The sequence below is a fragment of the Macaca thibetana genome, chromosome 5, assembly GCF_024542745.1.
Source record: "Macaca thibetana thibetana isolate TM-01 chromosome 5, ASM2454274v1, whole genome shotgun sequence".
NCBI lineage: Eukaryota > Metazoa > Chordata > Mammalia > Primates > Cercopithecidae > Macaca > Macaca thibetana.
In genome coordinates, this window is record NC_065582.1 from 147254489 (window position 1) to 147276791 (window position 22303).

At 41.5% G+C, this 22303-nt stretch overlaps 1 protein-coding gene across 2 annotated transcripts in view; it reads left to right on the plus strand.

The window, feature by feature from the left end:
• The first annotated feature begins 59 nt into the window (after positions 1–59).
• The window catches only part of UGDH (UDP-glucose 6-dehydrogenase), a 29205-nt gene continuing 6961 nt past the window's right edge, over positions 60–22303 (plus strand). Inside the window, exons 1-7 of one of the 2 annotated variants that reach the window (XM_050790371.1) lie at positions 60–395; positions 6506–6674; positions 14103–14204; positions 17441–17641; positions 17752–17949; positions 18403–18550; positions 19634–19728. In XM_050790371.1, coding sequence (XP_050646328.1) covers positions 6513–6674; positions 14103–14204; positions 17441–17641; positions 17752–17949; positions 18403–18550; positions 19634–19728 — 906 coding nt within the window. In that variant the 5' untranslated portion in view covers positions 60–395; positions 6506–6512. Of the gene's footprint in view, positions 396–2233; positions 2413–6505; positions 6675–14102; positions 14205–17440; positions 17642–17751; positions 17950–18402; positions 18551–19633; positions 19729–22303 lie in introns of those variants that run through there. The other variant, XM_050790372.1, reaches the window with a different exon arrangement.

The window sequence follows — 22303 nt, forward strand, 5'->3', positions numbered from 1 at the left end:
GTGGATTTGCCTAGCTCGGTCAGGGGCGGGGCAGGCCCTCCCCGCCAGGACCAGCCCCCGTCTCCCCGCCCCTGGGCCCTGTAGGAAATAGGGACCCGGCCCTGGGCCTTGTGTAGTGGGAGGGGGAGCTAGAAAGCGGCTGAGGGCAGAGTCCAGGAGGGCCTGGCTGCGGGGGAATGAAGCCTCCGCCTTCTCAGGCAGAAGCCTTTAAATACGGGCTGAGTCCCGGGACTCAGGAGTGTAGCGCGTGGCAGCCTGAGGGAGGGGCGTTCGCCGAGAGGGAGCTCAGACGGAGCTGGGCGCGGGTGGAGAAGCTGCGGCAGCGCGGCCCATAGGAAGGTGCTGTCCGGACGATCGGGATAAGAGCGGTCCCTGCGCTTGCTGCTGGGAAGTGGGTAAGCGCCGCTCCCAGGCTGGCCCCGCCGCCCGTGCGGGATGATCCAGGTCTGGGCGGGATGTGGAGGGAGCGGGGCTGGGGTGTGCGCTGCTCCCGGTTGCTCGCTGCGCTGGGTCCCGGGCTTCCCGACCCACGACCTTCGTCTCTTTGGGCTTTAGGGCGGGAACCGCATTTTGGAACTGCTGTCCTAGGGATGGGGTAGCCTGGGCTTCTTATTCAAGACTCGCGAGTCTTCCAGCCCCTTCTCTTTCTGCTTTTACCCACTTTCCTGACTTGGATGAGATTTCCCTGCCGCCTCCAAAGCCGAACGCCCACCACAGGAAGCGGTTCTCTCGTTGGGGACCACATTTTGGCCGCAGAATCGTAGTCTTTTGTTTGTGTTTAAGAGTCTGCTCACCTGAGGGGCTCCTGCTTTTCTCTTGCCGCCTCTCTTAAGAAACCAAATAGAAACGAAGCCAGAAAGCCCTCTTGAGAGCAAAATCCTGAGACTATCGTGATATGTATCTGGGATGTCCTGGAATCCATTGTTGGACCCCCACACCATAGAATTACTCTGTTTGATGTCGGGGAACCCCCACACCATAGAATTACTCTGTTTGATGTCGGGGAAGGCCTTTCCTGGGTGTCTCGGGAGACCATGTTCGTGTGAGATCTTGAAAAATTATACGTCCTATAAATATACAGGAAGATAACTTAGTAGGGTTATGAATTCTAGTATGGAGAAAAGAGGGGTTCGCTGGTAGGGATCTATTCATGGGCATACAGAGCAGTAGTTGTCTATCGACAGTCCTCAAAGACACAGTGAACCCTTGATTTTCTTCAAATCCCCTAAGAAATGGAGAACAGTAGTCTTTCTTCAGGGGGATTCTGGAAATCAAAGAGCTGACTGTCTGCTCTGAGATGTGCTTGTTAGTGGCCAGGATCCAGTTTAAGGTAAGGGATAGACAACCCTGGTTGAAAAGATCTCATTTCTTCTCCCATTGCTGTACTCGTTTTTCTAACAAAATCTATTAACTGGATAAGCATAATCCATCTTCCTTCTTGTTTACTTCCACAGCTTTACATGATAACCCTTAGACATAAAATTAATACCGGCTTTCTTACTGATTAAATATTTTTCTCTGTTCAGGCATCTTTTACTGTTTAATTTCTGGAAATGATTAAAATGTTTGAAGCTGATGTATCCAACTATAATGCCTATCGTTAGCTCCTGGGTACCTATGCAAAGTATGCTGTGGAGAGCTGGGGCTAGAAGGATTATTTTCTGTTTAGATTGTAGTAGGGCATTTGTTATTTGTTAGTGACCCCTTCTGGGTTGAAATGTTTATTTGAATTTATGAAATTTTACATGAAGAGTAGTTTTGGAATGGTTTGGTTTGTTGTGACTCTCCCAAAATACAGAGGTAAAAACTCATTTCAAAATAACCCATTTAATAAGGAGACACTCTCATGTCTCTGACAGCAGAATAAGAGTGCCAGAGGGTACATAAAAGTAGAAATAGAAAATGGGGCTGGGCGCAGTGGCTTACACCTCTAATCCCAGCACTTTGGGAGGCTGAGGTGGGTGGATCACCTGAGATCAGGAGTTCGAGACCAGCCTGGCCAATATGGTGAAACCCCATTTCTACGAAAAATATAAAAACTAGCCAGGCATGGTGGTCCAGGGTGCCTGTAATCCCAGCTACTTAGGAGACTAAGGCAGGAGAATTGCTTGAACCCAAGAGATGGAGGTTGCAGTGAGCCAACACGGTGCCACTGCACTCCAGCCTTGTGACAGAGTGAGACTCCGTCTCAAAAAAAAAAAAAAAAAAAAAAAGAGAAAATGGAATTGGAAGACATCTGTGTCATGCGAGATGTGTCACTAACACTATGTCAAACTCCATGTTAAAGCTTATTGAAGATTTTATTGAAACTTCCAAGTGACCATTTATTTGGACTTGCACAGATCATACATCAGCCTCTTCATTGATTTTCCCATTGTCATCTATAAGCCGTATTTCATGGGAAATAGCAAGGTGAGAATACCCCAAATAAAGCTTGTGTAAAACATATCCAGTTCTATGATACAGGTTCACCGGCCATCAGTAGTCTAACCCAACTGATGTATGTAAAGCAAGTTGAAATGTGGTCTCACAATCAAGGCAGATAAGAAGTAACTCCGGGGAAACATGCTGAAGTTCTTTAGGTAACTCAGGAAAAGAACTTGGCCAGGTGCGATGGCTCATGCCTGTAATCCCAGTACTTTGGGAGGCTGAGGCAGGTGGATCAGCTGAGGTCAGGAGCTTGAGACCAGCCTGGACAACATGGTGAAACCCCATCTCTACCAAAAAATACAAAAATTAGCTGGGCATAGTGGCGGACACCTGTAGTCCCAGTTACTTGGGAGGCTAGGTGGGAGAATCGATTGAACCTGGGAGGCGGAGGCTGCAGTGAGCCCAGCTTGTGCCATTGCACTCCAGCCTGGGCAACAGAGTGAGACCTTGTGTCAAAAAAAAAAAAAAAAAAAAAAGAACCTGATAGTATTCTGGTCAATTACTGCAAAAATACTATGATTGGCAATCTGAACTAAAGCTGTTTACACAGAAGTCTTCATCTCAAAAAGAGAGGCCTGTGTGGAGAGTTACTCATTCATTCAATTAATAATCATTGACAGGCTGCTATTCTAGGAGTCAAGGATACAGCAGGGAGCAGCAGCAATCACTGTTAGCCTGGCTGTGCCTTCTTAAACTTTGAACTCCTTAAGTCCAGGAACTAGAACGAGTAGACACTGATTCTCATTTAATAAATGTGTTAGCAGAACCTGTCCTGGTTGAGATTAAGGGTAAAGGCTGCCCTAATAACTTTTGGGCTAGGAGATTAAATGGTAACCCTAAAAGATCCTCTGGTCCAACATTACTTTGAGATTCTACTTTTTAGGTATTCTAGATATGCTGGGTTTAATTAAGTGAAAAAAACCAGGTGTTAATAGTATGTATGGTATTCTATTGCATTTAGAAAGACAAAATTATTAGAATATATGTATATGTACTTGTAGCTGGGAGGATGTACAAGAAAACGGGTTGCTTGTGTGGAAGCAAAGTAGGGGATAGCAAAGTAGATAAGGAAGGGGTTGGAGTGAAACTTCTCATGTATACCTTGTTACAAAAGATTTAATTTTGAACCATATGAACATTATCTACTCAGAATAAATAATTCTTTTTTTTTTTTTTTTTGGAGATGGGGTTTCATGCTTGTTGCCCAGGCTGGAGTGCAACATGGCATGATCTCAGCTTACTGCAACCTCCGCCTCCCGGGTTCAAGCAATTCTCCTGCCTCAACCTCCCAAGTAGCTGGCATTACAGACAGGTGCCACCATGCCCCGCTAATTTTGTATTTTTAGTAGAGACGGGGTTTTGCCATGTTGATCATCCTGCTCTTGAACCCCCGACCTCAGGTGATCCACCCTCCTTGGCCTCCCAAAGTGCTGGGATTACAGGCGTGAGCTACCATGCCCGGCCAGAATAAATAATTTTTAAAAATTTATTTCATATGGCTAAGAATATTGCTTTATTTTTTTATTTATTTTTTATTTATTTATTTATTTTTTTTTTGAGACGGAGTCTGGCTCTCTCCCCCAGGCTGGAGTGCAGTGGCCGGATCTCAGCTCACTGCAAGCTCCACCTCCCGGGTTCACGCCATTCTCCTGCCTCAGCCTCCCGAGTAGCTGGGACTACAGGCGCCCGCCACCGCTCCCGGCTAATTTTTGTATTTTTTTTAGTTGAGACGGGGTTTCACGTGTTAGCCAGGATGGTCTCGATCTCCTGACCTCGTGATCCACCCACCTCGGCCTCCCAAAGTGCTGGGATTACAGGCTTGAGCCACCGCGCCCGGCCTGCTTTATTTAATTGAATCATATGATTCAAAATTCTGTCCATTTTTACTATTTTACCAAAATTCTATTTCTTTTTTTTTTTTTTTTTTTTTTTTTTTGAGGCGGAGTCTCGCTCTGTCGCCCAGGCTGGAGTGCAGTGGCCGGATCTCAGCTCACTGCAAGCTCCGCCTCCCAGGTTCACGCCATTCTCCGGCCTCAGCCTCCCGAGTAGCTGGGACTACAGGCGCCCGCCACCTCGCCCGGCTAGTTTTTTGTATTTCTTAATAGAGACGGGGTTTCACCGTGTTAGCCAGGATGGTTTCGATCTCGTGACCTCGTGATCCGCCCGTCTCGGCCTCCCAAAGTGCTGGGATTACAGGCTTGAGCCACCGCGCCCGGCCAATTCTATTTCTTTTCATTGTTTTTTAAAAATCATGAGGGGCCTGGCACAGTGGCTTATGCCTGTCATCGTAACACTTTGTGAGGCTGAGGCAGGCAGATTGCTTGAGCTTAGGAGTTCCAGACCAGCCTGGGCTACATGGCAAAGCGCTTCTCTACTAAAAATACAAAAATTAACCTGGTGTGGTGGCATGCACCTGTAGTCCCAGCTACTTGGCGGGCTGAGGCACGAGAATCACTTAAACCCAGGAGGTGGAGGTTATAATAAGCCGAGATGATGCCACTGCCCTCCAACCTGTGTGACAAAGTGAGATTCTGTCTCAAAAAAAATAAATACCAGGGTGGCTCATGCCTGTAATCCCAGTACTTTTGGAGGCTGAGGCGGGCGGATCACGAGGTCAAGAAATCGAGACCATCCTGACCAACATGGTGAAACCCCATCTCTACAAAAACTACAAAAATTAGCTGGGCGTGGTAGCGTGTGCCTGTAGTACCAGCTACTCGGTAGGCTAAGGCAGGAGAATCGCTTGAACCCAGGAGACGGAGGTTGCAGTGAGCTGAGATCACATCATTGTACTCTAGCCTGGCGACAGAGTAAGACTCTGTCTCATTTAAAAAAAAAAAAAAAAAGTCATGAGGGATCAGACTCCATGAGTTGATATCTGTACCACTAAAGATCAATGTATAAGCCAGATTAGTGGTTTATTAACACAGGCTACAAACAGTCCAGGATGCTTACATGGATTAGTCAGCTCGTTTTCTTCTAGTAGGGAAATCTATCCAGAGAACTAAATGAAAATTTAGAATATTGTTTAATACAGATTCAAACCAAAAGGAATTGGATAATCTTAAGTATATGATTTGTCTTTTTTCATAATAGGGATATTCTTCTTGCCAGGGCTTCAAATTAGGCCAGCCTTCCAGAGTGCGTTCTCTGATCCATACAGGAGTACACTAAAAAATTCTTAAACTCTGTGATTACTATTTTCCTTTTCTTTGGAATCTGAATGGGTTAGATTAGATGATGTCTGAGGTCTTGGCAAGGCAAAAGCATTCTTTGCTTCTAAGAATCTGATCAGTTGGACAGTTCTCCTTATAACAGATAAATGAGCATAGTTATGTATAAATCAGTTCCTTGCCATGTTGATTAGTGTGAATCAGTTCACCTAATGCTTTTGAAAATCTATCAAAATCTGTGTAACCCACTTTTCTGCTGGCACTGGAAAGAAAAAAAATCTGCGTAACAGCTTTGGTAATTACAGAAATTACATTTTCTTTAACCACCTTATGGTTTCTGATTAAAGTTGAAATGGAGTTTAAGATTATTGCCTAGTACCTAAAAGTAAACTTTGAAAGCCAAAGTAGTGTGTAGGGCATATAATCTCAGAGGCCAATTCTGGACTGTGGAACTAATCTTATTCCATATCATCGTAATCTAAACCTGTTATAAACACATCTTTGTACACTAGCATTTATCTAAGCAAAAATTGTACAGTTATGTTCATCCTGGAACTTTCGGTCAGCAATCAAGGTTGTCCTAGTGTATTATAGCTCTAAGGAATGTTTTACTTTGATTCTTTACTTTCTAAATATTAGGTCATTATAATCTTTGTGGCTCCCTTTCAGTAATATCAGTTACTGTGATTATTTCCATATGTTTCATGCTAGTGCAGCTGAGAACAGGCTAGGTCATCCAATTGGAATGTTATTTTTTAAATCACTATTTTCATAATTCCTCAGAGTGAATCTAGGAAATCTTTCCAGGTATCTGTCACCTTGACAGTTTTTATAAAGTACAATATGATTTCTTTGAATTTTCTGTTTTCAATACTAGAACAGTCTTACTTTTTTCCTTCTAGTACAATCATGTTTGAAATTAAGAAGATCTGCTGCATTGGTGCAGGCTATGTTGGAGGACCCACCTGTAGTGTCATTGCTCGTATGTGTCCTGAAATCAGGGTAACGGTTGTTGATGTCAATGAATCAAGAATCAATGCATGGAATTCTCCTACACTTCCTATTTATGAGGTAAGCTTATTAAACAACTCTGTCTTTTTATGCTCTTTTTTTTTTTTTTTTACTTTCTTTATTAAATAATTTATATGCACTATTAATATAAAATCTATAACTGTAACTGATAAGAAATTAAATGAAAAAAATCTGGATACAAAACATATGGACATTAGAACACATTACTTTGGGTAATGTGGGTAGGAAAAATGACCAGAAAGAAGTCTATCAGAATGGTTGTATTAGTGCAGTGAGATTATGGCTAAATTGTTTTCATTTTTTTTTTTTTTTTTTTTTTTGAGACAGAGTCTTGCTCTGGCGCCCAGGCTGGAGTGCAATGACGCAATCTCAGCTCACAGCAACACCCACCTCACAAGTTCAAGCAATTCTCCTGCCTCAGCCTCCTGAGCAGCTGGGATTACAGGAGCCCACCACCACACCCAGCTAATTTTTGTATTTTTAGTAGAGATGGGGTTTCACCATGTTGGCTGGGCTGGTCTTGAACTCCTGAACTCAGGTGATCCACCCGCCTCAGCCTCCCGAAGTGCTGGGATTACAGGTGTGAGCCATTGCACCTGGCCGCCTTCCCTATTTTCCAATCTTGTCTGTTAGTATCATTACCATATTATAATAAAGTTAAAAAGTGGTATCCTGTAAAAATAAAATAAATAAAACTTTTATAATATTAATATAAGTTTAATATATTTTTGGATTATTATACTAACATCACATAAACCTTAGATGGATAAATGGCATCTTTCATATTTAGAGTTTGGTGCCACAAATCTTTTTAACTGGAATTTCAAAATTTTTGTGAATTTACAGAATTTAGAAAAATATGCTTCTAACTATTTTACTGAGCTATCTGGTTTCCTTTTTTTTTTATTTTTGATATTTCACTGTAAAAAGAGTTCATCATATTATGCTTTTGAAACTCAACAGGAAAGCATTTGAAAATTTGATGGTAGCATTTTCTAGCTAATATTAATATGTTTGTTTTTTTCCCCAAGAAAAGCTTGGTTATTTTTTGTTTGTTTTTTGAGACGGACTTTCGCTCTTGTTGCCCAGGCTGGAGTACAGTGGCCCGATCCTGGCTCACTGCAACACCTGCCTTCTGGGTTCAAGCAATTCTCTTGCTTCAACCTCCTTAGTAGCTGGAATTATAGGTGCCCACCACCACTCCCAGCTAATTTTTGTATTTTTAGTAGAGACGAGGTTTCACCATGTTGGCCAGTGTGATCTCGAACTCCTGACCTCAGGTGATCGCCCCTCCTCGGCCTCCCAAAGTGCTGGGATTACAGGTGTGAGCCACCGCACCCAGCCAAAGCTTATTTATTTATGACTGTTATCAACCATAGACTTTAGTTGCCTTAGACTTTTAGAAGGAAAGTCTCAATCCAGTTTTATCTCTAAGATAGGTCTGCCTGCTATCTATAGGAATAGAAGATATGGGAATCTATGAAAAAGCACCCATAGAGTAGTAGTCACTCAAAAACATAGATTTACTTATTATATCTGAATCAGATTTAGGATTGAAATATTGGCGGCGCAGTGGCTCACAAGTGTAATCCTACCACTTTGGGAGACCAAGGCGGGCGGATTACCTGAAGTCAGGAGTTTAAGACCAGCCTGGCCAACATGATGAAAGCCCGTCTCTACTAAAAATATAAAAAATTAGCTGGATGCAGTGGCGCGCATCTATAATCCCAGCTACTTGGGAGGCTGAGGCAGGAGAATCGCTTATTCCCAGGAAGTGGAGGTTGTGGTAAGCTGAGATCACGCTACTGCACTCCAACCTGGGCTACAGAGCAAAACTTCGTCTCAAAAAAGAATATATATATATATTACTATATTCGATTTAGGGTAATTTAAAAAAATGTTTTGGAAAGATAACTTGATGGAGAGTTCTGTAATGCTGATATTGATAACAGGGTTGCAAGTCATTTGAAACCCTGTAAGCCATACTTATATCCAAACATTCAGTAATGAATTCTGCCAGCAGTATATTCTAGTCTTCACAAATAAGCCAGGCGTGGTGGCATGGCTTTTTAGTTCTGGCAGCTCAGGAGGCTGAGACAGAAGGATCACTTGAGCCTAGGGGTTCAAGTCCAGCCTGGGCAACATAGTGAGACCCCCATCTCCAAATAAAAAGAAAAAAAAAATACAGCTGGGCACAGTGGCTCACACCTGTAATCCCTGCACTTTGGGAAGCCGAGGTGAGCAGATCGCTTGAGGTCATGAGTTCGAGACCAACCTGGCCAACATGGCAAAACCTTGTTTCTACCAAAAATACAAAAATTAGCCAAGTGTGGTGGTGCATGCCTGTAAGCCCAGCACCTCAGGAGGCTGAGGTGAGAGAATTGCTTGAACCTGGGAGGCAGACGTTGCAGTGAGCTGAGATCGCACCACTGCACTCCAGCCTAGGTGACAGAGTGAAACTCTGTCTCCAAATAAGTAAATAAATAAATAAGAATAATGATACCCATCAGAATAGTTAAAATAATATTACTGACAATACCAAGTGTTTAGCAGTTAGAATTTTATGCTCTGCTTGGTAAGAATATAAATTGGTACAGTCACTTGGCAGAACTGTTTGACAGTATCTACTAAAGCTGAAAATAAGGCCAGGCGCAGTGGCTTACGCCTGTAATCCCAATAGTTTGGAAGGCTGGGCGAGAGGATTGCTTGAGCCCAGGAGTTCAAGCCCAGCCTGGGCAACATTGCAAGACCCCTGTTCCTTTTCTTTCTTTTTTTTTTAAAGGCCAACCGCGGTGGCTCACACCTGTAATCCCAGCACTTTTGGAGGCCGACGCCATGCTGGTCAATATAGTGGAACTTTGTCTCTACAAAATATTTAAAAATTAACTGGGCATTGTGGCATGTGCCTGTGGTCCCAGCTACTTGAGGAGTTGAGGCAAGAGAATCACTTGAGCCCAGGAGGTTGAGGCTGCAGTGAGCCCTGTTGGCACCACTGCACTCTAGCCTGGGCAACAAAGTGAGACCCTCTCTCGAAAAAACAACAAAAAAAAACTATTAGTCTGTGACCCAGCAATTCCAAGTGTATATCCAACAAAGATGCATACATATGTGCAGTAAAGGACAGAAGTAACAACCTAAATATTAATCAGCAATAGAATGGATACATGAAGCTGGGTGCAGTGGCTCATGCGTGTAATCCCAGCACTTTGGGAGGCTGAGGTGGGCAGATCACCTGAAGTCAGGGGTTCTAAACCAGCCTGGACAACATGGTGAAATCCTGTCTCTATTAAAATGATACAAAAATTAACCAGGTGTAGTAGCGCATGCCTGTAGCCCCAGCTACTCGGGAGGCTGAGGCAGGAGAATCACTTGAACCTGGGAGGTGGGGGTTGCAGTGAGCTGAGATTGCACCACTGCACTCCAGCCTTGGTAACAGAGTGAGACTCCATCTTAAAAAACAAACAAACAAACAAAAAGAATGGCTACATGAATTATGGTATAATACTGCAACAAAATACTGTTACTGTGTTGAAAATCAAGGAAACTACTCCTGCACTTAAGAATATGGTTAAGGCCGGGCGCGGTGGCTCAAGCCTGTAATTCCAGCACTTTGGGAGGCCGAGACGGGCGGATCACGAGGTCAGGAGATCGAGACCATCCTGGCTAACACCGTGAAACCCCGTCTCTACTAAAAGTACAAAAAACTAGCCGGGCGAGGCTGAGGCAGGAGAATGGCCTAAACCCGGGAGGCGGAGCTTGCAGTGAGCTGAGATCCGGCCACTGCACTCCAGCCCGGGCTACAGAGCAAGACTCCGTCTCAAAAAAAAAAAAAAAAAAAAAGAATATGGTTAAAATCTTACAAAAGTAGTGTTGCCAGACACAAAGGAGTACATACTGTATAATTCCATTTGCATAAGGTTCAAAAATAGGCAAACTAATCTATGATTATAGAATTCAGCATGATGGTAATTTGGGAACAATAGTGACTCGGAGAGGGCATACAGTGGGCTTTGACTTACTGTTAATGTTCTTTCTTCTCTCATTACATGAATTACTGAGAAAATAGTAGATTCTGTTAATATTTAACAGTTAAAACACATCCTTTTGTGTTACCATATTTATTGAATAGATATTGCTTTTTAAACTTTGTTCATTAAAAAATACAGTGTAGGCTAGGTGTGGTGGCTCACACCTATAATCCCAGCACTTTGGGAGGCCAAGGCAGGTGGATCACCTGAGGTCAGAAGTTCGAGACCATCCTGGCCAACATGGTGAAACCCCGTCTGTATTAAAAAAAAAAGATACAAAAAAAAATTAGATGGGTGTAGTGGTGCGCGCCTGTAATCCCAGCTACTGGGGAGGCTGAGGCAGGAGAATTGCTTGAGTGTGGGAGGCAGAGGTTGCAGTGAGCCGAGATCGCGCCACTGCACTCCAGCCTGGCAACAGAGAGAGACTCCATCTCAAAAAAAAAAAAAAAATTAATAACTACTTTAAAGAAAAAAAATGGATAATTTGCCTTTTTTTTTTTCATTTTACTGAGGATAATTTTACCCTGTGAAAGAATTTGAGTTCTTCCATTAAAAGTACCATATACATTCTATATACCAATTATGATAATTACATAATGAACCTAATAACAGATAGAACCTATATTATTAACTGCTTCTGCATCCGTTTTGGAGATCTACAAAGATCCCACTGATTTTAATAAAATTATGTAAGTCTTTATTGAAGTTTTATTATATGTATATGAATTCTGCATTGCTCTAATTTTAGTAACTTTAAATATTAGGAGATTATACACGGGACTGAATTAAATTTTATTCTCTGCAAATCCCGACTCTATAAAACTTTTCCCTCATTTTCTAGAATCTAGCCAAAATAACCAAGGAAACCTGTTACTGTGATTGGTGACATCATATTTATGGTTGCAGTGGTTCATATATTTTGCTTGTCCCGTTATTTTAATCAAACTAATGGAAATTCAAATGTACATTTTTCACATCCTCCAGTTACTTATGTTAAGAGACCTTGGAACCATTGAAGAAAAGGGAGTTGCCTCTATATGTAATGCCAGACCTATGGCCCCTGAAGGGGCTTTCACTTTGCTATAGATATAGTTTTCTAAACATCCATAATATTATGGATGGATATTGTTTGAAGTTTCTCCCCTAAGAGTGAGCTTCAGTGGTTTAGGTCTGTTTTTTGCTTTTTATGATGGAAGATTTCAAGCATGTAATTAAAGATAATAGTACAATGAATCTCTATGTGTCTATCATCTTGTTTCACCAGTTATCTACATGGCCAGTCTCCCTTCCCAACTACCACCATGCTGATTACTTATAATTTCATCCATAAATACTTTATCATGTATCTCTAAAAGATAATTTTGGTTTTCTTTGAGACAGGGCCTTGCTCTGTGGCCCAGGCTGGAGTGCAGTGGCTCGATCTTGGCTCACTGCAGCCTCCGTCTGCTGGACTCAAGTGATCCTCCTACCTCAGCCTCCCGAATAGTTGGGACTACAGGCACGCGCCACCATGCCCAGCTATTTTTAAAAATTTTTTTCATAGAAATGGGATTTCGCCATGTTGCCCAGGCTGGTAGCCCACAATAGTTGGGCTTCAAGCAATATCTATTGGTTGAATAAACCAGTTTGTTTATTGGCTAGAAATTATCACAGTCTAGGCCAGGCACAGTGGCTCATGCCTGTAATCCCAGCACTTTCGGAGGTTGAGGTGGGTGGATCGCTTAAGGCCAGGAGTTTGAGACTAGCCTGGCCAACATGTAAAAACCCCGTCTCTACTAAAAATACAAAATTTAGCCAGGTGTGGTGGTGTGCGCCTGTAATCCCAGCTGCTTGGGATGTTACGGCATGAGAATCACTTGAACCTGGGAGGTGAATATTACGGTGAGACGAGATGGTGCCACTGCACTCCAGCCAGGGTGACAGAGCAAGACTCTGTCTCAAAAAAAAGAAATTTTTCAGTCTAGATTTTGCTGGTTGGGTTCCTTGGAGTTTTTCAACTTATTCTTTATTTAATGTAAATTGGTAGTTAGGTCTAAAGGTACAGGTCCAATCAGATTTAGGCTTGAATTAAGAATATTTGTTAAGTGGTTTTATACCCCTCCATATTCTTAACATAAATATATCTCCTGTTAAACTGGGAATTTTTTAAAAATTAAAGGGTTCCTTGCAAAAGGACTTAGAAAAATGTATATTTATTTAAGTATATATGGAGTAAATTGACTTTCACAGCCAGTTGTATTGGCCTGAATTATTGGGAGTAAAAATGTGCATTCATAATGACAATGCAAAATCATATATTTGCTTGAAATCAAAGAGGACCTTGAATTTTCTGAAAATTGTGTTGATACTCACAGTTAATAGTTAACTCTTATGAGTAAGGCACATGGTAAACAATGACAAAGCATTAAATGAGCTGCTCTTCTGATTGTAGCAAGTTTAATGGCAATTTCCATTTTGCTTTATTTACTAAAGTATACTTATGAGACAGGGCATGGTAACTTAACTCCTATAATCCCAGCACTTTAGGAGGAGGAGCAGGAAGGATTGCCTGAGCCTGGGAGGTCAAGGCTGCGTGAGCTGTTATGCAGCTGCACTCCAGCCTGGGGGACAGAGTGAAACCCTGTATCAAAAAATAAAATAGGCAAGGTGTGGTGGCTTATGCATGTAATCCCAGAACTTTGGGAGGCCAAGGCAGGTGGATCACCTGAGGTCAGGAGTTCAAGACCATCCTGACCAACATGGTAAAACCCCATCTCTACTAAAAGTACAAAATTAGCCTGGTGTGGTAGTGCATGCCTGTAATCCCAGCTACTTGGGAGGCTGAGGCAGGAGAATTGCTTGAACCCGGGAGATGGAAGTTGCAGTGAGCCGAGATCATGCCACTGCACTCTAGCCTGGGTGACAGAAAGAGACTCTGTCTCATAAAATAAAATAAAATAAAAATAAAATAAAATAAAATAAAATAGGCTGGGCATGGTGGCTCACTCTTATAATCCCAGCACTTTGGGAAGCTGAGATGGGAGGATTATTTGAGCCCAGGAATTTGAGACCAGCCTGGACGACCCAGTGAAACCCCGAAACCCCATCTCTACCAAAAAAAGATACAAAAATTAGCCAGGCCTGGTGGCTCCTGTGGTCCCAGCTACTTGGGAGGCTGAGATGGAAGGATCATTTGAGCCTAGGAGGCAGAGGCTGCAGTGAGCTGAGATTGCACCACTGCACTCCAGCCTGGGTGACAGAGTGAGACCCTGTCCCTATTTAAAAAATGAGATGTGCACTTATGGCCTTTGGTATATGATCCTTAACTTTTCCACAAAGGTAATTTGAGCACAACCTAGACCTCTAAATTACAATGTTACCATCCCCTTTAACAAATGTAATTCTATACTATTAGGTTATCTCATATCACTGGCAAGCTATATGTCTTTTTTCTTTCTAGCCAGGACTAAAAGAAGTGGTAGAATCCTGTCGAGGAAAAAATCTATTTTTTTCTACCAATATTGATGATGCCATCAAAGAAGCTGATCTTGTATTTATTTCTGTAAGTATTTTCCTTTGCTGTGTGAATTTTAATGTGTTCTTGTCTATATAAAAGTTTCATCATACTTTAATAGTAAATCCATTGATATTAAGCCTCAACATTGCTGAGTATAGAGTTGTCCAGTTGAATTTTGGTTGTCACTTTATCTAACAGTTCACAAAACCCCATAATCATCTGATCAAATATGTCATTTCAAGTCATTGAACAAGTAAACTCAAACAAAGTTCTGAGATTTAGAACTAGGAAATGGGCAGGTGCAGTGGCTCATGCCTGTAATCCCAGCATTTTGGGAGGCCGAGGCGGGTGTCAAGAGATCGAGACCATCCTGGCCAACTTGGTGAAACCCTGTCTCTACTAAAAATACAAAATTTAGCTGGGCATGGTGGTGTGCCAGTCCAGCTACTCAAGAGGCTGAGGCAGGAGAATCGCTTGAACCTGGGAGGCAGAGGTTGCAGTGAGCCGAGATCGCACCACTGCACTCCAGCCTGGCAATAGAGCGAGACTCTGTCTCAAAAAAAAAAAAAAAAAAAAAAAAGAACTAGGAAATTCTGGTAACATGAAAGCACATGTAATGATAATATATTTCATATTATCATTATTTCTTGTTTCCAGTGGTTGGCAGAGGTGAGATGAAGAAAATCAGTTTGCAAACTTACAGGCATCTCCTCTCTAAATGAATTTTACATTAATTGTTTGTAACTTGGCATATGTTGGTTAGATTATCAGGCTAACCAACAGACATCTTTACCTCATAATGTGGCTTTATAATGAAAAAAACAGAACCAACACTTGAGATTAAACTCTAGTAATCCACTATTTGAACCAAAGCAACTTACATCTTATTGTCCTAGTAACCATCTGTTCAAATATTCTGTGTGTAATGATATAGCTATCACCAGTTGGAAGCTGAGTGACAGTGTTATTTGACTTAAGATCTTTATGAGCTGGGCATAAGGGCTCATGCTTGTAATCCCAGCCAGCACTCTGGGAGACCAAGGCAGGCGGATCGCTTGAGCGTAGGAGTTTGAGACCAGTGTGGGCAACATGGTGAAACCCTGTCTCTAATTAGCTGGCCGTGGTGCTATGTGTCTGTAGTCCTGACTACTTGGGAGACTGAGGTTGGAGGATTGATTGAACCCCGGACGTTGAGGCTGCAGTGAGCCATTATTGTACCTTGCACTCCAGCCTAGGTGACAGGAGACCTTGTCTCAAAAAAAAAAAAAAAAAAAAATTCAGTCTCTTCTTTTTGACCTCCTTAATAATTTCAGAGAAATTGATGCATGCAGCTTCTATGATTTACCTACCCATCCCCTATTTAAGCTATTTAAACTTGCAGAAACTTAGAGTAGAGGCATAAAAAAAAAAAAAAAAAAAAAAAAAAAAAAAAATATTTTGGAGTAGCTAGGTACCTGGAAAAAAATCAATGAGTTACTTAGTCTAATTTTTAGGTGACCAGAGCCTGGAATGGTAATAGAAGAATTTTCTGCAGAAAGGACATTTAAAAATAATCTGTTTTTGAATGCCAGACAGGAATTATTTTGTAGCGATCAGTTTTCAACTGTTGTTTTCAAAGCTCCTTTATCAGAGGAAGCTGTCTGGTCATCTCCCATCTCTAGCCAGTTTCACCCTACATCATGAGCTGTCTGCCTTTCTGTACACCATTACATCTAACTCTTGCCCTAAGTTGTTCCATGCATATAAACAACTTTTTCCTCCTGCTTTTCATACCTCAACTCAATCTTCAAGTTTTGATTTATTTTCACTTGGTTCCTTTATTTAGTCTCCCATTGGGTTATAATCTCATCAAGAGAAGAGAGTTAGTACTACTTACTATTAGTTCAAAAATAATTCCTATTCCCTTTAAGTTTTAGACTTTTCAGAGCACTTTCATTTTTGTCAGAGCATCATAACATTCATGTGTTAGTTTTTAGAGAGCCTGCTATCCTCATTTTCCAATGAGGTCATTGAGGCAGAGGCAGCCACACTTCTCCAAGGTTACATGTAATCCAAAACTAAATGCCTAGACTCTGGGCTCATGATTTTTTTTTTTTTTTTCTCTAAAGGAAAGTCTTCGTCCATTGGCCAGGTGTGGTGGCTCATGCCTATAATCCTAGTACTTTGGGAGGCTGAGGCAGGCAGATCACTTGAGGTCAGGAGTTTGAGACCACCCTGGCCAACATGGTGAAACCCCGCTTAAAAATACAAAAATTAGGCAGGCGTGGTGGCACACCTGTAATCCCAGCTACTCAGGAGGCTGAGGCAGGAGAATCGCTTGAACCCAGGAGGCAGAGGTTGCAGTGAGCCGAGATCATGCCACTGCACTCCAGCCTGGGTGACAGCGCAAGACTCTGTCTTAAAAATAAAATAAAAAAAAAATAAAAAGGCAAGTCTTTGTCCACATAGTATTCTGTATCCTGAAGATGATAGATAATGTCTAGCTTTAATGAGCTCAGAAAGTATTTGTGAATAATATTGCAATATTTTAAAAGACTGTTGATATAGGACTATAAAAATAGGGGAATAAGAAAGGAGACCAGGCGCGGTGGCTCACGCCTGTAAAACCAACACTTTGGGATGCTGAGGTGGACAGGTCACCTGAAGTCAGGAGTTTGGACCAGCCTGGACAACATGATGAAACCCTGTCTCTACTAAAAATATTTAAAAAAGGAGTGGGGTGTGGTGGCGCATGCCTCTAGTCCCAGCTACTTGGGAGGCTGAGGCAGGAGAATCGCTTGAACCTGGGAGGCAGAGGTTGCAGTGAGCCGGGACTGCACTACTGCACTCCAGCCTGGGCAACAGAACAAGACTCCATCTCAAAAAAAAAAAAGACTTTAAATTTATTTTTAAGGACTATAATGATATATTAATACAATAAAGAAAGAGAATAAGAAATAAGAAAAGGCTTATGTTTCATTTCAGATTGTGAAGTCCTTTAGGATAACTGTCTCATTCATTTATATATCTTTGGGGCTTACCTGGAATCTGCCTGCCCTAGTTATCTGGCATATAGATAGTAGCTTCCCAACAAAAATTTATTGAGTGAGTTCTCTAGATGCTTCAAGCTATTTCTTCTGATGATTATATTTATAAAATGTATTATTTCTGTGGAACTAACAGAGGATTAAATCAGGACTACTGATGATTGTTAACTCCACACTTTAACCAGGACTTCAGGATATATCTTGAAATCCCTATCTCATAGGCACTCTGTTCTTTATCCCATATACTTTCATCAGGTGAATACTCCGACAAAAACCTATGGAATGGGGAAAGGCCGGGCAGCAGATCTGAAGTATATTGAAGCTTGTGCTAGACGCATTGTGCAAAACTCAAATGGGTACAAAATTGTGACTGAGAAAAGCACGGTTCCAGTGCGGGCAGCAGAAAGTATTCGTCGCATATTTGATGCAAACACAAAACCCAACTTGAATCTACAGGTATAAAAAATGAAGCATTAGAATCTGGTTGTTCTTATGTAAATACTGATGTGTTAAAGTTGCCCAAAATTAATTCTAGCTTAAAACTTTCCTTTACATTGGGATTCTAGGTGCTGTCCAACCCTGAGTTTCTGGCAGAGGGAACGGCCATCAATGACCTAAAGTACCCAGACAGGGTACTGATTGGAGGGGATGAAACTCCAGAGGGCCAGAGAGCTGTGCAGGCCCTGTGTGCTGTATATGAGCACTGGGTTCCCAGAGAAAAGATCCTCACCACTAATACTTGGTCTTCAGAGCTTTCCAAACTGGTTAGTATATAGCATTCAACTCTCCATTAAATTAAAGCCAAATACTTATTTATTTTAAGCCTGATAAGCTACACAGATACTTTTTTAATAGTAGTAAGAGGTTATGCTTTTGAAGATCATATTCTTGCACGTTTAAATTATGAAATAATTTTCACAAGGGAGATCATATATCAGGGTATAAAATATTCTGAAAAATTATGAAATCTTAAAATAGTAATTTGGTTTTTATCACTCTTTCCTTCTCTTTACCCTTTTTCTTAATCATCGGTCCTCTCTAATTTAAAACATTTTCCCTTTCTAACCCATCCATTGTCTCCTCAAATTGAGCTCATCAGTATCTCATGTATCTCCCTCAGTAATTTGCATCAACGCAATGAAATATAAACTAGATGTGTAAAATTGCTGTTTTAGCCTATCTTACTCTTCTCTGTGTGTGTGTGTGTTTTTTTTAAGGCAGCAAATGCTTTTCTTGCCCAGAGAATAAGCAGCATTAATTCCATAAGTGCTCTGTGTGAAGCAACAGGAGCTGATGTAGAAGAGGTAGCAACAGCAATTGGAATGGACCAGAGAATTGGAAACAAGTTTCTAAAAGCCAGTGTTGGTAAATTCAAATTTTTCTCTAATAAAGAGAGCTACTATTTACTGAAGGCATATTATCTGCTGGTACCAGTGCTTTATATATCTCACTGAATCCTTATAACCTGTTAGGAAGATGCTGTTATTTTCTTTTTTAGAGATGCTTCAGACCCAGGGAAATTTGTGCAACTTGCTCGAAGTCATGCAACTGAGTGACCAGATGTTTCTAACTCCAAAGCCATATTATTCCTTACTGCATACTGCATTGCATTAGAGCAAGCGTGGGCAAACTATGGCCCTTGGGTCAAATCCAGTCCACAGCTTGTTTTTGTAAATAAATTTTATTGGAACACAGCCATGACCATTAGACTACATATTGTCTATGGCTGCTTTTGAGCTACAGTGGCAGTTTAATAGTCTCCTCAGAAACTGAATGGTCCACAAAGGCTGAAATATTTACTGTCTGGCCCTTTGCCATGAAAGTTTGCTAACCCAGGCCAGGCACAGTGGCTCATGCCTACAATCCCAGCACTTTGGGAGACTGAGGCCAAGGCAGGCAAATTGCTTGAGCCCAGGAATTTGAGACCAGCCTGGGCAGCATGGTGAAGCCCTAGCTCTACAAAAAAATTTAAAAAATTAGTCATGCACACCTGTAGCCCTAGCTACCTGGGAGGCTAAGGTAGGAGGATCACCTGAGCCTGGGAGGTCAAGGCTGCAGTGAGCCATGTTCATACCACTACACTTCAGTCTGGGCGACAGAGGGAGACTCTGTCTCAAAAAGAGAAAAAGTTTGCTGACCCTCTGCTAGAGTAAAGAATGTGGGGCAGTCATACTAGATGAATGAGAAAAAAATAGGAGCTAAAAGGAAACAATATAAAAAGTTAAACGTAGTCATAATGAAACTTTAGTTAGAAAATTATTTGGAAGTTACTTGTGGAGTTGTTGCCTGCAAATTTTACATAATTTAGAAGCCTATTATTTATCTATCTGAATTTTATTATTAAAAAATCTTAGTATAAGGTTTCTGATTTAGTATAAAGAAATTTGTCACATGATTGAGTTTTCTCGTTCTTACATGAAAATACTGTTTATTTTTTTCTTTCTGTAGGGTTTGGTGGGAGCTGCTTCCAAAAGGATGTTCTGAATTTGGTTTATCTCTGTGAGGCTCTGAATTTGCCAGAAGTAGCTCGTTATTGGCAGCAGGTATTAATCTTTATAGGTAATAATTTCTGTTTAGCCAGGCATAGTGGTTCACACCTGTAATCGCAACACTTTAGGAAGCCAAGGCAGGAGCATCACTTGAGGCCAGGAATTTGGGACTGACCTGGGCACCATAGTGAGACCCCATGTCTACAAAAAATTTAAAAATTAGCCAGGCATGGTGCTGCACACCTGTAGTCCTAGCTACTCAGGAGGCTGAGGTGGGAGGATCACTTGAACCTAGGAGTTGGAGGCTCCCGTGACTTATGATCCCTCCACTGCACTGTAGCACAGACAACAGAGTGAGACCCTGTCTCTAACATAATAATAGTAATAGCAATAATAATAGCAATTTCTGTTTAGCTTCTCATTAAGCATGTCACTTTTTGTCCATGAAATATTTTTGATGGAATTTATTTATTCCAGGAAGTCAAACATTAGTATATTCAATTTGCTTATTTTATGTTTATTTATTGGGTATCTGTGTTTTTAATTTATCTTTCCTGCTAATCAATGTTGATGGAAGTTTGTGATAAACCAGTATTCTAATTTTATAGCTAAATTTGCTCCCAGAGTAAAACAAAAACAATTATCCTTAATTATAATTCTTCTCTTTTTTTTTTTTTTTGAGACAAGATCTCACTCTGTCACCCAGGCTAGAATGCAGTGGTGTCATCCCTGCTCACTGCAGTGACCTCCTGTGCTCAAGTAGTCCTCCCACTTCAGCCTCCCAAGTAGCTGGGACTTCAGGAATGCACTACCACGTTGGCGAATTTTTTTATTTAAAAAAATTTTTTTGTAAAGACAAGGTCTCACCATATTGCCCAGGCTGGTCTCAAACTCCTGGGCTCAGCAGTCCTCCCGTCTTTGCCTCCCAAAGTGCTGGGAATATAAGTGTTAGCCAGTGAACCTAGCCTAATTCTTCTCTGTCTTGAAAGGCATAAAATCAAAGTAAAGTAAGAACCTATATTATAACATTGGTCGGGCGTGGTGGCTCACACCTGTAATCCCTGCACTTTGGGAGGCTGAGGTGGACAGATCACTTGAGAGTCAGGAGTTCGAGACTGGCCTAGCGAGGCTGAGGCATGAGAATCACTTGAACCCAGGAGGCGGAGGTTCTAGTGAACCAGGATTGCGCCACTGCACTCCAGCCTGGATGACAGAGCGAGACTTCATCTCAAAAAACCAAACAGAACCTATATTGTCATGCTTTCAAGTGGTTTTGTGTTTGTTGTTATTTGTTTTGAACCTTTCAGACTCACAGAGCTAAAATTAGAAACCCTTCCCAAATTGGAAGCATTAAGTGAGCTCTGGGAAGTAGAGTTGATGTTTACTGAATGCTTACCCTGTACTGGGTACTCTTTTGGGCACTTCGCATACAGTATCATTTAATCCTCATCACTAACATTATCCCCTTTATTTGATGAGGGAACTGACACAGAGATATTAAGTAATTTGTCCCAATTACTAGTTGGTATATGTGCCTTTCCCAAATATTTTCCCCCTGAGTTTATAATTTTTCAGGTTTCAGCAGTAGATATGGGAGGGAATCTAAAGAAATGCACGTTTCTTTTTTTAAAATGTTTTACTTTTTAGAGACAGGATCTCACTGAGTTGCCCAGGCTAGATTCCAACTCTTGGGCTCACGTGATCCACCTGAGCCTCCTGAGTAGCTGGGACTACAGGCGCACCACCCTGCCTAGCCAGAAATGCACATTTTTAAGGGAAAACAGATACACTTAGTGTCATTCCAGTCAATCCATCATGATGGCTTTATCTCACTGTTCATCATGTGAAAATTGCAGATAAACTCTTGATTTTCCAGCACTTTGGGCTAATTGCTTAAGCTCTCAAGGTTTGATTGAGATGGTCCCTGGAAGCTTAAAGCCTTAAAAAAAAATTTCTTTTGCTTTGCCTACCTGGTTACCAACCTAAATTTAACAGATTAAGTGATCGGAGACTCTTCTCGTATAACATTTAGTTCATTAAAAACCTTGTCAAATATTTGTGGTGGTATGGTTCATCCAGAGGTAGCTAGAACCATAATTGTTTGTTCCCTGCTCACTTTCCACTGAAACTGAATTTTTGTAAATAGTGGAGCACAAGCAAATGAAGGAATACTTTGGGGTTTGATTGCTTATAGCTTGTTTCCACAGAGTTTAGAGACACGGGCTAAGAAGAATATGGTTTCCTATGTGCCTTATTTAGGCTGGTCTCATAGCTGAACCTGAAATGCGCTTAGAATTAAAACTTGGTTGTGCACTCCAATTTTTGCATCCATCCTAGCCTTATACGTGGAAAATCAAGCCAAATTAAATTACAAATTTTTAGGATGGCTTTTTTTTTTTTTTTTTTTTTTTTTTTAAATTTAAGACAGGGTCTGGCTCTGTCACCCAGGCTGGAGTGCAGTGGCATGATCTTGGCTCACTGCCACTTCTGCCTCCTGTGCTCAAGCCATCCCACCTCAGCCTCCCAAGTAGCTGGGACTACAGGCACATGCCACCATGCCTGGTGAATTTTTGTATTTTTTGTAGAGACAGGGTCTCACCGTGGTGCCCAGGCTGGTCTTGAACTCCTG